This window comes from Physeter macrocephalus, chromosome 21 (assembly GCF_002837175.3).
Source record: "Physeter macrocephalus isolate SW-GA chromosome 21, ASM283717v5, whole genome shotgun sequence".
Lineage (NCBI taxonomy): Eukaryota > Metazoa > Chordata > Mammalia > Artiodactyla > Physeteridae > Physeter > Physeter macrocephalus.
In genome coordinates this window covers 101,984,937-102,001,670 of record NC_041234.1, presented here as the reverse complement: position 1 = coordinate 102,001,670, position 16,734 = coordinate 101,984,937, and the positions used below count along the sequence as shown (strand labels likewise).

Sequence of the window (16,734 nt, the reverse complement as noted above, 5' to 3'; positions counted from 1 at the left end):
TTGCAGTACACGGGCCTCCCACTGTTGTGGCCTCCCCCGTTGCGGAGCACAGGCTCCGGAGCGCAGGCCTCAGCAGCCATGGCTCACGGGCCTCGACGCCCTGCGGCATGTGGGATCTTCCCAGACCGGGGCACGAACCCGTGTCCCCTGCATCGGCAGGTGGACTCAACCACTGCGCCACCAGGGAAGCCCTATCCATTGTTTTTTGAGTTGATTGAAATGTGCTATATTAGAGCATATTCCTTTGCAGTGAGTGCAACTATATTAACTGTAGACTGAGTCATTGTGTTGTTTCAATGTTCTATAGTCTGGGGACTTCCCTGGTGGTGCGGTGGTTAAGAATCCACCTGCCAGTGCAGGGGACACGGGTTCAAGCCCTGGTCTGGGAAGATCCCACATGCCGCGGAGCAGCTAAGCCTATGCGCCACAGCTACTGACCCCACGCTCTAGAGCCCGTGAGCCACAGTTACTGAAGCCCACACACCTAAGAGCCCATACTCCGCAACAAGAGAAGCCACCGCGGTGAGAAGCCCACGCACCGCAACGAAGAGTAGCCCCCGCTCGCCTCAACTAGAGAAAGCCCGCACAGCAGCAAAGACCCAACGCAGCAAAAAAAAATTAATTAATTAATTAATTTAAAAAAATACTTAACTTGAAAAAAATATTCTATAGTCTGTTTTTGAGCTTTTCCAGTTGGCAGCGTACATGTCTGCTTCAGCTGGTGAGGAATCATGTTTATCTTTGTGTCTCCAACATCTGTCATAATGCCTTGAATGCCGTAGTTTGTTGAAGTCGGTATTACTGAGTCTACTCTTAGAGAAGCAAATTCTCTTGATTAGCATTGCACTGTTAAGTGAGCAAACACACATCTGACTACAAATTTCATTTTCCCTCTGCCTTATGTACATCTGTTTTCTTTGACTTCTTTTATGTAAAGTCAGATTTTGACTATTTGCTCCAGTAGAGGGATGCACAATCCAAAGTGAAATAATTCCCAAACGTTTAGTAATTATATTTGAGTACCTAACTTTGATGTGAGTATGTCTGCTATTTGAGTTCATTAAAATAATGTAAAGCAATGCTCTGAAGCTCTAGAGGGAGAGAAGCTATCCAGTATCCTTCCCTGTAGTCCATTCATTCCATGCTGGAACAAGACACGCAGAATACTAACATAAGCAGTGCAATTCTCTCTCGTATCTTCCCTTATTAATAATAATAGTAATAATTAGTATACTATAATTATGTATTATTAATAAATGTGACTGTTTTTCATTATCAACCAATGGGTATAATCAAACATTTCTTTTTCTGAATATTAAATGAGAAATTTTATATTAGTTCCTTCTAAGAAAATTCTGAATATTATTAAATTCTCCATGCTGTATGATGAATTGATGTAACTTCCACAGTAACCTTTGCCCAAAGAACCCCCAGAGAGAGAAGGTCACATTTACTGGAGATCTGGGGTTTTTTTGGGGGGTGCATTATTGTTTTTAATTGAGGTATAGTTGATGTACAATATTATATAAGTTTCAGGTGTTAACAGTGATTCTGGAGATCTGTCTTATAGTTACCAAAGAGTAATGCATGCCTTTCCAGAGTTATTTCAGGATTTGAGATTTAAATTTTGACCTCTGTATTTGCCAAAGCTATTTAGTTATATCAGAGCATAAAATAGCCATGGAATGTGCTCTTTTGACCCATTACTATCTGTGTTAACATATAAATGCTATCAATACAAAACTAATATTACAACAGTAAATAAATACTGAGGTAAATTTCATTTAATTGGTATGACTATTTAGAATAAATGCGAGACTTACCTGATTATAGTTTATACTCTGATGTTTAACTTTTTGTATTGCAGTGATTTTTTTTTTGGTAACAGCTTTATTGACATGTAATTCATATACCATACGATTCACCCATTTAAAGTATACAATTCAGTGGTTTTTAGCATATTCACAGAGTTGTGAAAACATCACTACAATCTATTTTAGAACATTTTATCACCCCCTAAAGAGACCCCATATCCATTAGTAGTCACTCCCAATTTCCCCTCCACCAGCAACAGGCAAACATTAATCTGTTTTCCATCCCTGTGGGTTTTCCTATTCTGGACGTTTCATACAAATGGAATCATACAATATGTGGTCTTTTATGACTGGTTTCTTTCACTTAGCATAATGTTTCTGAGGTTCATCCATATTGTAGCTTGTATCAGTACTTTGTTCCTTTTTAAGGCTGTATTAGTACTTGTATATCAGTACTTTATTCTTTTTTTATGGCTGAATATTATTCCATTGTATGGATATACCATATTTTATTTATTCACTCATAAGTTGATGAGCATTTGGACTGTTTCCACTTTTTGGCTGTAGTGACTAATGCGCTCATGAAAATTCATGTACAAGTTTTTGTGTGTACATTTCTCTTGACTGGAGTTGCTAGGAGTGGAACACCTAGGATTATATAATAACTCTTATGTTTAACACTTTGAAGAACTGCCAAACTGTTTTCCAAAGCTACTGCACCACTGTACATTCCCACCAGCGTATATGAGGGCTGCAATTTCTCCACATTCCTGTCAACACGTGCTGCTACCTGTCTTTTTCACTATAGTCATTTAGTTGGTCTGAGGCGATACATTACTGGAGTTTTGATTTGCATTTCCTTAATGACTAATGATGTTGAGCATCTTTCCATGTGCTTATTTCATGTGTATATCTTCTTTGAAGAAATGTCTATTCAGATCATTTGCCCATTTGTTAATTGGGTTATTTGTCTTTTTATTGAGTTGTAAGAGTTCTTTATATATTCTGTATACAAGTCCCTTATTAGAGATATGATTTGCAGATATTTCTCTCATTTCTGTGGTTATCTTTTAACTTTCTTAATAGTGTCCTTAGAAGCACAAAAGTTTTAATTTTTACCAAGTCCATTTATCTATTCTTTATTTGGTTGCTTGTGCTTTCCGTATCATATTTAAGAAATCATTGCCTAACCCAAGGTCATGAAGATTTACTCCTGTTTTCTTCTAAGAGTTTTATAGTTTTAGCTCTTACAGTCTGGTCTTTGATACATTTTGAGTTAATTTTTGTATTTAGTATGAGGCAGGGGTCCAAATTCATTCTTTTGCATGTAGATATCCAGTTGTCCCAGCACCATTTGTTGATAATACTATTGTTTCCCTCACTGAATTGTTTTGGCATCCTTGTCAAAAACCAATTATGGCCTGCATAATGTGTGATCTTTTTAATATTAATGTGATGCTTAATTTTCTAAAAATATATATTGCCTTAATTTTTATAGGTTACTATTCGAGCTTCAGTTGGACCTCTTCATTCAGGTCTATCAACTACATCTTCCACGAATACTCCAGGCACTTCTCTTCAGCTCTCACCTTTGAAGTCTACAAGTACAACTGCTGCAAATCCTACAAAAGCTAATGAACATAAATATAAGACAAGAAAGCCTCGTGCAACTACGTCCACTGCAAGTAAGCAAGGTAGAGATGCATGTGAATATAAAGCAAAAACCTATTACAGGCAAAAGAAAGAGCGCAACAGGAAGAATAAAATCAGCATAGCTTTGAAGAACTTAAGGTAATATCTTTTATTCCTGATGTACAATCCTAATTTAATATTAAATATTAAAGGTTATTTTAATATAGCTTAGCATATCACTAGATATGCACATTTACATGATAATCACTTATCTGGCATGAAGGCCAAGAAGATAATAAAAAGGTACTTTTTACAACTGCTGAACAGAACTTGAATTACTGAGTTTATTGTATAATTGTCATCTTTTACACTAATCTTATATTTTATTCTTATATCTTGTGATGGTTGAATTGTTAACGTGATCCTTTTTATTCCAAGGAAACATTAACTGGTATTAGACTTTTTTACTTATTCTAGCTTGTTGTTTCCAAGCAAATTTTCAAATTATAAGTCTCTATTTAAAGATTTAATTTAAACACCTTGGCTTCAATTAATAAAACATTAATAAGGCTTTACCGTATTTTTTTGTTTTATAATATGTTTTTATCATTTTTTTCTGTCTCCATAAGGTGTCGTCGGGGAGTTCACAAGTGCATTGAGTGTCGTTCCAAAATAAAAGATTTTGCAAGCCACTTTTCAATATATATCCACTGTAATTTTTGCAGATACAAAACAAACTGTAACAAAGCCTTTATAAATCATATGGTGAGGTGAGTTAAACATGTACACTGCCAGTCGAAACTGCCATTCAAGATATTTGGTTTTTGAAAACAAAGCCAGTTTGTCACATCAAGGATCTAAAAAGATCTAGCAACAGGGAACTTCTAGGATATTACCCAATACTGTTTTCCAGCATAATAACTCATGAAATTAGTGGAACAAAAATTTTAAGAACAGTTAGACTAATGAAATTAGAATAGGTTTGTTAGGGAAATTATTTTTCAAAGTCTTTCAAAAAGTGGTCCATAAAATTTTAAATGTTTCCAAAATATTTATCAAATAAATACATGTAACCACGTGAGTGTTATCCACTTCAAAGCAGTCAACTTTTAGAGACTTCAGCTTTGTCAAAGACGCTAGGAACATCATCAGTGCTCACATGCTCACTCTCTCGCGTGCTCTCTCTCTCATCCATCTGTCTGTCCATTTGTCTTTCAAGCCATCTATCTTTGCATTCATTTGATGAATGTGAAATGAGAGAGTACAGGGATATTCTGGTCATGATGCTACTGTTGGAATTTCTTTTCATATATCAATTCTGTTTACATTATTTGAGCACCTACCATGTACTCTATTGCTAGAGAAAGACTTCAGAGCCCACATTACTTTCATTTGAACCTCATTGGTACGGTATGCCTTTGGGATAGATTTTTTTTTAATAGACAAAAATTATTCAGATATAAATATACTAAGTTGATTATTCAGATTGAGGTAGTTCCATTTATTTTCAGTCAGAAATAAGGTATAACCAATAAAAGTGGTTTTCTTGCAAATCATAACAAGACCTCTACATTACTTTATGGTCATAGTTAACTACCACTTTCAAGGATTTGCCCACATTTTTTAATGCCTTCAGAACTTAGCTCTCAGGGTTTTTTTTTCCCCTTGATGATCAGCCTGTCATCATGTTGCCTTGACTTCTTTAGAATGCCAGCACTTCACATCCACCTCTGAGGTGTTGTACCCCCTTCTTTACCACCATCCAATTTTACCTCATCATATACAATATTCATTCGTTTTGAAATCTCATTACCCCAGGACTTTCAGTCTTGACCCCTCTTTCTAGTCCAGCATCACCAATCCAATCGTATAGTCAACTTCACCCGCAAGTTCATCTGTTTTGAGTGTTGCTTTGTTAAAGTTCTAGAATCCTTTACATCTTCAATCATGCTTAACCTTGCTATCCTTGACTCTCTTATCCTTTTTGATCTTTCTCTTTGCTCAATTCTAGACCACCAAACTGTGCTTGGTTCAGTCAGCTCTGAATCCCTGATCTTTAACTTTAATGTGGTCCTGTCTTTTTAAAAATACCTCTTTGTTTTTATCTACAACATGTTTAAATCCTTTTCAGTACCTTCAAGATTTTATTCTAGTCTCTCAGTTGTTAACCTTGCCTACTAATTACTCAGAGGTCATCCTTTTCATTTTTCCCAAGGTTAACCTCTTTCTACCTCGATTTTTTCCCTTCATCCAAACATTAATCTCAGAAAAAGATATGTCCTCTTTTTCAAAGTTAATCCTGTCCCTCATCTCCTCCCTTTCCTCCATAATCTTACACACCTTCATTTCATCTTTTTCTCTCTACCACATTCCTTCTGCCTGCAAATATTTTCAGGTATATATTTTTTTTAGGATGAGGGAGATTTGCCTTTACTTTGCATATTTTCTTATCTTCCTTTTACTGTCAACATTTGTAAAGAGTATTCTTTACTATGTTGTTTGTCATTTCTTTACCCTTTGTAATTTGAGTATCACCCCCATCTATCAGTTCAAGCTGCCCCTTTGAAGGTTATCAGTCATGTCCTAATCACTCAGTGTTACTCACTGCTTTTCATTCTTACTCCTCCATGACTTCTTAGAGTATTTGATACTTTTGATCACTCACTTTTGAAACTCTTCTCAACTTCTCTTAAACTATTACCACCATTTTTTTCTTGTTTGCTACTCCTCTATTTCATTACCTTTTCTTTCTTCAGCTCTTCTTGCCTCTTTATGTTTCTTTTCTTGGTACTTCAACCACTCTCAGAGTTTTATCTTTTACCTTTCAACTGTAAATCCTCCAATTTCAGTGCTGAGTTTTCCTGAGATCCAACTCTTCATCTCTAACTATTTGATAGATATTTTCACCTTTAACTCACTGGCATTTATACAGGACACAAATAAGTCAAACATTTTTGTATGTCTAGGATCCAAACTCTTATCACCGCAATACCCTTTAAGCTCAGTCTGTCTCCACGCATTATTTCCATAAATGTGGAGCATCACCTGGAAATAATACACTTTAAGTTTCTGAAGCCTATGGAGTTCTCTTGATCTGCCACCATTCATCATGGCTTCCTGAAAGTCCATCTTCTGTAATTTACCAGTGTGCCTCACAACTACTGCAGTGGTTCTGCACCCATACCTCAGTTGTTCCAAACCAGACCACAGCCAGCCTTTCTCTCAGTATACTGCTGGGGAGAATGCTGGTCTCTTATTCTGTGCCAAACACATGGCTGCCCCAATGGGGCTTTAATTCTGCCCCTAATTTCCAAGAGATTAAAGTGGAAATTATCTTTGGTGTTTCTTAAACCCATGGATCATTCTGTCCTCTCCTTTCCCATTTACCATAGGCTCCTCAACTGTCCTGTAGGACCTCTAACCCCATTCTATCCCAGAATATTTCCAATTGTCTCCAGGCTTCCTTCATAGCCTTTTTCTAATTTCCAGTTAGCCCCAACCCTGCACTGCATTGTCATCACGCACACTGATGCTTACTCATCGTTAGCCTCATATAGAACTGAAATCTTCCACTTCTACTCTTCTGAGGGCCTTGAAGCTCTCTCTGTGTTTCCCCTACTTCATTGGTGCCTTGCTTCCCTGGTTGCCTCAAGTACCTCCCCCTTAATTGGATACCCTCACTCCGACCCATGTGGACTTTTGTCATAGGATTAAGCTCTGTACATACAGAAGCTTCATTTTTCTCAGAGGTTGAGTATCTTTATTCTCAGCCCATACCAACTCTGTAATCATACAGAAGTCAAGCCTCCCAGATTAATTAATCTTCCCCAATGTATAGTTTGTCCCATATTCAATATCTAAAGTGACTTTTCCTTATTCTTTGGAATGACCTTCTCCTTCCCTTTCATTTTACCTTCTGTGAAGTATCTGATCACCACAGCCACTCGTAGGAATCAGTTGTTTCTTTGAGTTCTGTACTACTCAGCTATTCTGCCTCATATTAAATATGTGTCTGTCTTACCTACTTGAGAGAGCAGTTCTTTGTATTCACCATAGCACCTATTCTGAGGATTTTTTCTTGGGATTATAGGTAGCCATTCTTTTCCCATGTATACATGGTATGCTGATGATAGTTTACTGTGTGTCTAAGGGTAACCATTGACTTGATGTGTTGTCTGGTTTGGGTCTGTGAGTGCAAGCTAGGGCTAGTACTTTTCAAACTTTATCTTGCATAAGAATCATCTGAAAAACTTGTTGAAACTGATTTCTGGGCTCCCACCACCAGAGATTAATTCAGTAGGTCTGGAGTGGGAGCTGAGACTTTGTATTCCTAATAAGCTCCCAGGTGATATGGATGCTGCTGGTCTATGGACCACAGTTTGAGTAATACTGTGCTACACTAATCCCAGCTAATTCTGCCTGACTTTCTAATACAGGAAAGCTTTCCTTATCAGTTTAAAAGGGGGTATAAAAGCTATTAGCGTTGGCTGAAAAACTTGGTTAGTGGTTTTCTGTTCTGTGCGTAGAGAAAGTATTGTTTTAACTCATGAGCTCTGCTTTTAATTCGCGTTCTTTAAAAGCTCTCCTAGTAATTGCAAAAGATTCTTTAAATGTTTCATCTTACTGATGGTAAGTAATGTCATTTAGCCCAAGAAACATTTACTTCCAGGATCATTCAGATTGGTCCCCTGGGCTAAGTATATCAAGATTAGAAAGTAATAATTATTATTCATAACAATTTATATTATAGCAAAATACATTATTAGCCAATACCTTTTAAGTTGTTCTCAACTCTTAACAGTTGAAAAAATTAATTTGATGCTCTTTGCATTTTTAACTCTAAAGGTTTTTTTTTTTATAATGGTGAGGTATGATCATTTAAGATTATTCTCAGGGAAATATGTTGTTCGAAAACACACAGGGAAAATGAAACGTAAGATAAAAATCTTGAATTAAACAGATGCTAATAGAGTTTTATAATTTAAATCATGGTCTTTTATTCAAAACTAAGAAACTAAGCATAGGCTTGAAAACTGGTCATAAAATTAATTAATGACTTATTGTATAATAAAATCTCATTTGTCTTTTGTCTCTCCAGCTCTCATAGCAGCCAGCCAACTAAACGGTTTTATATTTTTAAGAAGCATTCTGGAACTCTCAGGTAACTACTCGATCTTTTTTCATTCTCTCTATTGAAAAATTATAGTAGCTTTTTAACCTGATGCTTGAGTGCCTGATTTGGAAAATGAAGTGATTGCTACTAGACATAATAGAGTTCTGTACTTTATATGCTTAGCTCAAAGAGGGGATTGCCTATATTCTCTGCTAAACTTGTTTCAGTGATGTCAGGCATTAAGGTGAAACTTTCATGAATTTGCATTATAAAATTAAAAAAATAAGGCTCTCCAGCAATATTTGAAAATTTAAAAGACTTTTAAGTCACCTAGTAAAGTGACTAACACTACTTTGGTTGTGATCAATATATAGCCTTCATAATCCTTGGGGCTTTTTTATTTTTGAAATAAAAGTACATAACTTATTTACTGTTCAGAGGAATTGTGAACATTTCTAAAGGGATTGATAATTCATTTTGGTTATACCACACACACTTAGCTCAGAATCCACTAAGCACCATTTTTTCACATTGTTCTAATTCCTTTTCACTCCATATTCCTTTGTTTAATTATTTTCTTCATGTTCTCATTGCTATTTGAAATACCAGTGTCAAGATCTTTGTAGCAGGAGGCTAAGACATAGACTTAAGTTTTGCCAATACTTGTTTTGATGCTTTGGGTTAGTGGAAAAGTAGAAGAGGGGATGCTGTGTCTCAGGACCTTTGTATTTATTATTCCTTTTGCCTCATTTCCTCTTCCCCAGATATCTGCATGGGTAGCTAGCTCCCATGTAGCTACCTTTAGGTAGCTCCTTTAGGTCTCTCCTCCAATGAGTGAGCTTTTCCTGGACCGCCCCATTTAAAGTAGCATCCTTTCCCCGGGCCCCACCCCAAGCACTCCCTATCTCTCTTTCTTGCTTTGTTTTTACTTCATGGCAGCTTTTTACTGTTCAATGTATTATATATTGTATATTTCACCCTCTTGTTTATTGTCTCTATCTTCTCACTAGAATGTGTGTAGTTCAGATACTGAGCTATGCCAGACATTTGCTGGGCATTGAATAGTGCCTGGCACAGGATAGGCATTCCATAAATATTTGTTGAGTAAATTAATATTGAAAGTGACATATGTGGAGTATGTGGATGATAGACAAATAGCTCATAGGCAGAGGAAAGTTTGATTCCATTTTTAAAATATATTAGTGCTGTTTTTAAAATATTACTAAATTCAAGGCATTAGAAGATTCTAATAAACTATATTTAGGTATTAACCTGTACTAAACATTTTTATAGTAATGAAAAGGATTTGTAAAAATGAGAATTTAATTTGATTTTTACCTCACTATTGTCAAACACAGTTGTGTGCTTGGTTCTTAAATTAACTGTATGACTTTAAAGATCTGAGGTGCTTTTTTCTTACCTTGGGTGGATCTCAAATTTAAACAGAAAATTGGTTATTTTCTGTGTATGGGAGTTTTCATACTTGTAATTTTACAAAACAATAAATTTTGTAATTAATATTTTTTTAAAATGCAGTGTTCATTCTTTAACTATTTATTGTACATCTATTATGTATAACACAATGTAGCAAGTCCTATAAAGATGACAGTGATGAAGGCTTGGTACCAACCTTCAAGGAATGTACCATTTACAGTAAGGTGTGAACATAAATAACTACAGAAATTAATGCAAGGAGGTTTGTAATAAGTGCAATGAGAGTTACTGATTTCAAAAGAAAGAAAGGTTTCTACTTATAAGAAGAGGCACGGGGCATTTTAGTTGGAAGAAATAGCATGAATAAAAATGCAGACAGGAAACAAGCAGAAGACCTACACAATGAAGGACAAGTAGTACAGTTTGAATGGAGCATGAAGTTCATATAACAGCATTAAGTTCAGAGTCTGGGGAAATAGTTTTGAGCTGAGATCCAGATTGTGGAATCCTTTAAAAAGGCTGGGGAATTTGGACTTAATTTTAATTTGAGGATGTGGGGAAAACCATTGGGGTTTTGTGTAGAATCAAGGGTACTGAAAGAAGATCAATTTGGAGGGGTATACAAGGTGAGTTGTAGCTACATGAGGCACATAGACTAGTTAAGACGATTGCAGTAGTTAACACTGATTTAATAAGATAACCTGGGTTAAGGTGGCGAGGTGGTGTCATGTCACATTTAAGAATATGGGCTCTGAAAGGGAACCCTCTTGAATTGTTGGTGGGAATGTAAATTGATACAGCCACCATGGAGAACAGTATGAAGGCTCCTTAAAAAACTAAAAATAGAACTACCATACGACCCAGCAATCCCACTACTGGGCATATACCCTGAGAAAACCATAATTCAAAAGGAGACAGCTCCAGACTTTTTCCCAGACTGCCTCCAGGCTAGCTGTGGCACACTAGCCCCCTTCAGGCTGTGTTCACGCAGCCAACCCCAGTCCTCTCCCTGCAATCCGACCGAAGCCCAAGCCTCAGCTCCCAGCCCCCGCCCGTCCCGGTGGGTGAGCAGACGAGCCTCTCGGGCTGGTGAGTGCTGGTCGGCACCTGTCCTCCGTGGGGGAATCTCTCCGCTTTGCCCTCCGCACCCCTGTGGCTGCGCTCTCCTCCGTGGCTCCGAAGTTTCCCCCGCTCCGCCACCCGCAGTCTCTGCCCCTGAAGGGGCTTCTAGTGTGTGGACACCTTTCCTCCTTCACAGCTCCCTCCCAGTGGTGCAGGTCCCGTCCCTATTCTTTTGTCTCTGTTTTTTTTCTTTTTTCTTTTGTCCTACCCAGGTACGTGGGGGAGTTTTTTGCCTTTGGGGAGGTCTGAGGTCTTCTGCCAGCATTCAGTAGGTGTTCTGTAGGAGTTGTTCCACATGTAGATGCATTTCTGATGCATTTGTGGGGAGGAAGGTGATCTCCACTTCTTACTCTTCCGCCATCTTGAAACTCCTTGCATGATTTATTTTTAAGGCCTCCTTTCCTTTCTGATTTTATCATAAATTAAATAGGACATTGATTGTAGGCTTCACAGAGTGTGTCCTTTTTTGTTCACTCGTGTATCCATAAGACCTAGTAAGTAGTACAGAGTATGTAACGAAGGTTCTCAGAAAATGTGTATTGAATGGATGAATATTGTAGCCTTGCTTTGCAGATGGGCAAAGGCATGGAAAGATTGTACCTTGCACAAGTTATATAAGTTAGTGGAGTCATGACTGGGCTTTAAGTTCTCTTCACTCATATCTTTTGGAAACCGGCATGAGAGGGAACAGCTTATAGAGCACTAAATGCTAGCATAATTTAGACATGGCTATGCCATTTTCTAGACACATGGTTATACCATTTCATATATATCGCTTTATATAACAATTTGCAAATGGTGATCATGACACCTAAAAAACAAATCAAGTTATTACATGGAAAAATAATGATTGAACTTGTATATGGATTTTCATAAAAGATAAAAACCTTTTCTTTCTGTCTTCTTTTTTTCATAGGGGCATTACTCTGGTGTGCCTTAAATGTGATTTCCTAACTGATTCTTCTGGTTTAGATCTTATGGCTAAACACTTAATTCAACGTAAAACTCATACTTGCCAAGTTATAACAGAGAATGGTACGTATATAATTGTGTTCTTTTGGATTTCTGATACTTATTCCAGTGTTTTTGATCAGGCACAATACGGCTCTTACGTATTAAAATGATACTTTCATTCCTCATATATTCTTTAAGAAGATTTTTTTATTGTAGTATAGTTGATTTACAATGTTGTGTTAGTCTCTGGTGTACAGCAAAGTGATTCAGTTATACACATATACATAGATTCTTTTTCAGATTCTTTTCCACTTTAGTTTATTACAAGATATTGAATATAGTTCCCTGTGCTATACAGTAGGACCTTGTTGTTTATCTGTTTTATATATAGTAGTTTGTATCTGCTAATCCCAAACTCCTAATTTATCTCTAGTCCTCTCCCTGCAATCCGACCGAAGCCCAAGCCTCAGCTCCCAGCCCCCGCCCGTCCCGGTGGGTGAGCAGACGAGCCTCTCGGGCTGGTGAGTGCTGGTCGGCACCTGTCCTCCGTGGGGGAATCTCTCCGCTTTGCCCTCCGCACCCCTGTGGCTGCGCTCTCCTCCGTGGCTCCGAAGTTTCCCCCGCTCCGCCACCCGCAGTCTCTGCCCCTGAAGGGGCTTCTAGTGTGTGGACACCTTTCCTCCTTCACAGCTCCCTCCCAGTGGTGCAGGTCCCGTCCCTATTCTTTTGTCTCTGTTTTTTTTCTTTTTTCTTTTGTCCTACCCAGGTACGTGGGGGAGTTTTTTGCCTTTGGGGAGGTCTGAGGTCTTCTGCCAGCATTCAGTAGGTGTTCTGTAGGAGTTGTTCCACATGTAGATGCATTTCTGATGCATTTGTGGGGAGGAAGGTGATCTCCACTTCTTACTCTTCCGCCATCTTGAAACTCCTTGCATGATTTATTTTTAAGGCCTCCTTTCCTTTCTGATTTTATCATAAATTAAATAGGACATTGATTGTAGGCTTCACAGAGTGTGTCCTTTTTTGTTCACTCGTGTATCCATAAGACCTAGTAAGTAGTACAGAGTATGTAACGAAGGTTCTCAGAAAATGTGTATTGAATGGATGAATATTGTAGCCTTGCTTTGCAGATGGGCAAAGGCATGGAAAGATTGTACCTTGCACAAGTTATATAAGTTAGTGGAGTCATGACTGGGCTTTAAGTTCTCTTCACTCATATCTTTTGGAAACCGGCATGAGAGGGAACAGCTTATAGAGCACTAAATGCTAGCATAATTTAGACATGGCTATGCCATTTTCTAGACACATGGTTATACCATTTCATATATATCGCTTTATATAACAATTTGCAAATGGTGATCATGACACCTAAAAAACAAATCAAGTTATTACATGGAAAAATAATGATTGAACTTGTATATGGATTTTCATAAAAGATAAAAACCTTTTCTTTCTGTCTTCTTTTTTTCATAGGGGCATTACTCTGGTGTGCCTTAAATGTGATTTCCTAACTGATTCTTCTGGTTTAGATCTTATGGCTAAACACTTAATTCAACGTAAAACTCATACTTGCCAAGTTATAACAGAGAATGGTACGTATATAATTGTGTTCTTTTGGATTTCTGATACTTATTCCAGTGTTTTTGATCAGGCACAATACGGCTCTTACGTATTAAAATGATACTTTCATTCCTCATATATTCTTTAAGAAGATTTTTTTATTGTAGTATAGTTGATTTACAATGTTGTGTTAGTCTCTGGTGTACAGCAAAGTGATTCAGTTATACACATATACATAGATTCTTTTTCAGATTCTTTTCCACTTTAGTTTATTACAAGATATTGAATATAGTTCCCTGTGCTATACAGTAGGACCTTGTTGTTTATCTGTTTTATATATAGTAGTTTGTATCTGCTAATCCCAAACTCCTAATTTATCTCTTCCCCCCTTTCCCCTTTTCATTCCTCATATATTCTATTTTAAATGTAAAACTCTTCTAATTTCAGTTCCTGGAAGTATCTCAGCTTCTGGACCCACTTCTGCGTAAGTTTAATATTCATTCAGTGCATTTTTCTTTGATGGATTTTAGCACTGTTGCATTTTTAAAATGTATCATTAATAGAAATGAAAAATATTAAAGTATTTTGTTTTTGTTTTTGTTTTTAAAGCCGCTTGTTGAAATAGATTCCTGCTCTATGGAGCTCGTGCAACCTGGTGCAAGACAAGTTGGAATTTCCTAAGTTCAAAGTTCTGAAGTGTTTTCTTACACAAAGGCATTTTCCTAAGTTCAAAGTTCTGAAGTGTTTTCTCATACGAAGGCGGTTTAACAGCCAAGTTCATGACACTAGTTCTCATTATTCAGCTCTTTTCAGCTTTCAGATGGCACTAGAGTCTTATTCCACCTTATCTTTGTGTCAGGTTAACATATCTTAACATATGCTTTTCTCTCCAGTTGGCTCTCTTCAAAAATAACTTTTGTTGCTATGGTCTTTTCTTGCTTTGCTTAAAATAATTTGTGTTTTTCTCTGCTGTACTTGCTTTCAGAATATTGCATTCCAAAAGATGTGACTGTTCATCTTTTTTTGTCTGTTTTGTCTGGTTTCTTAGTTAATTTCTTATAAGTCTTACAATTTTAGGTCAGATAGCTGTCTTTTTCCTCATTCCTTGTCTGTCATTGTTCTATTTTTCATATTTTTCAGATGCAGAAGCAACACAGACATTTCAAAAAAAGTCCAGGGTACTCCTGGTCAGTGTCCCCCTTCGATGGACACATCTGATGCCTGTTCTCTCTTTCCAAGGAATGTGAATTGTTTGACTGTGAGACCTCCTCTAGGTTGTGGCCTTAAGAAATCAGATCTTAGGGAGAGTCCGTTTCTTCATGACTGGCCTCCCATAAGACTGATGCTAATGTGGCCAGAGATGACCTCAAGGCCCACCAAATTGAGCACAACTTCCCACTGGGGGCTTTGGTTCTTTTTTTTTTTTTTTTTTTTTTTTTTGGTGGTACGTGGGTCTCTCACCGCTGGGGCCTCTCCCACTGTGGAGCACAGGCTCCGGATGCGCAGGCCCAGTGGCCAGAGGGCAGGCCCAATGGCCCACAGGCCCAGCTGCTCCGCGGCATGCGGGATCCCCCCGGACCGGGGCACGAACCTGTGTCCCCTGCATCAGCAGGCGGACTCTCAACCACCGTGCCACCAGGGAAGCTGGGGCTTTGGTTCTTGATCTTAAGCCTATGGGTTGATTCTGACCAAGGAAAAAGCCCATCAAATCAGTGCTTCAACATCCAAGTTGAAGTTTAATCATTTTGGCTGCTGCCCTTTAATCTTTCTCTAGCATGCATGCAGTCCAAGGAATATAAAAACTGGTTATGTAGGGAACCAAGGTTATTTTCTTGTTCTTGGAAAACAAATTTCTAAAATTACAGTTCTAAAATTAGTTATTTTTTCTGTCATTTAAAGTTTTATGCAGTGTTAAGGAGTTTTCAGCAATACTAATATTCAATTTTTTTAAGTCTAATTTAATTTTGTTATCTTGGTTTTTATGTTGTCTTCACCAAATTTATTTACGTCCGTTTTGTTATGTCCTCTCTTATTTCTTTTCTTTAAAACTTGTTTTGTGTTTGTTTTGTTTCATTAATAACTCCCCCCAAAATTCTTAACATTCTCCACAGATTTTATGTAGCTACCTATTGGTAGCTTCTTAATTTGGTAATTGTTTAGACCCTTAGACATTATTATATCCTCTGTCTATCTTGGGACTATCCTTAAAATTATCTTAGTGATTGTGAGGTCAGAGACATAAAGAATTGGCAAAAAACACTTCCTACAGACCTTAAAACAAATTTTAAAGTTACATTTTCTGTACATCTAACACATAATGTCTTCTTAGCCCTTAATATAACTCCTTTGGATAAAGATAATATATCCAGAAAATATTGGGACCAAAAACTGCACTTGTTTCTTGCCCATATATATATAGATGTATATTTTTTTTTATTTGGTGTTTGTTTATTTTGGTTACATTGAATATAGATTTGCTGAACAGTTTTGATGTTATTACTTATTTTTTTAATAAAATTTGTATTGTTAAAGTGCCTCTGGAATTATTTTCTAATAAATAACTTCGAATAAAAACTGTAGATTTTGTCATACAACTAGGAGCATTGCTTTGCTTCTTACATGGAAGCCTGATTACTTGGCCTGCAGACTGAGAGCTTTATCTGTTGAATCCGTCTTCTGGTTTTTCCTTCAGCACAGTTAAAAGCTCACTATGTATACTTTACTAATTTTTAGAACTTTAAAGGGTGGCAAGAGTCCCTTTGTAATCCTAATAACCATTAAGGTGGGCAGGCTCAGAAGTTGTTTGACTCAGTCATGAGTGGTTTTTTTCCTCTTAACATTAGAACTTCTTGAATTGTACTTTGAAACTTAGTCCGTTTGGTCTGCTATAACAGAATTGGGTGGCTTATAAACAATAGAAATTTATTCCTCATTTTTCTGGAGGCTGGAAGTCTATGATCAAGGTGCTGGCAGATTCATTGTCTGTTGAGGACCTGCTTCCTGGTTCATAGACAGTCGTCTTCTCTGTGTCCTCACATGGTGGAAAGGGCAAGAGAGTTCTCTGTGGTCTCTTTTACAAGGGCATTAATCTCATTCATGAGGGCTCCA

General features: G+C 37.3%; 1 protein-coding gene and 1 long non-coding RNA gene across 2 annotated transcripts in view; both read left to right on the top strand.

Moving 5' to 3' along the window:
- ZNF280C (zinc finger protein 280C) overlaps window positions 1-13,061 on the top strand; it is a 50,943-nt gene extending 37,882 nt beyond the window's left edge. Inside the window, exons 15-19 of the mRNA XM_055081607.1 lie at window positions 3,313-3,605; window positions 4,076-4,216; window positions 8,545-8,607; window positions 12,032-12,150; window positions 13,054-13,061. Of these exons, the coding sequence (XP_054937582.1) occupies window positions 3,313-3,605; window positions 4,076-4,216; window positions 8,545-8,607; window positions 12,032-12,150; window positions 13,054-13,061 (624 nt within the window). The remainder of the gene's footprint in view (window positions 1-3,312; window positions 3,606-4,075; window positions 4,217-8,544; window positions 8,608-12,031; window positions 12,151-13,053) is intronic.
- Window positions 13,062-13,543: 482 nt separating this feature from the next.
- LOC129391736 (uncharacterized) lies at window positions 13,544-16,024 on the top strand. The gene is made up of 3 exons (XR_008616391.1): window positions 13,544-13,658; window positions 14,074-14,110; window positions 14,236-16,024. It is a non-coding gene; the product is annotated as an uncharacterized lncRNA (long non-coding RNA).
- Window positions 16,025-16,734: the final 710 nt, after the last annotated feature.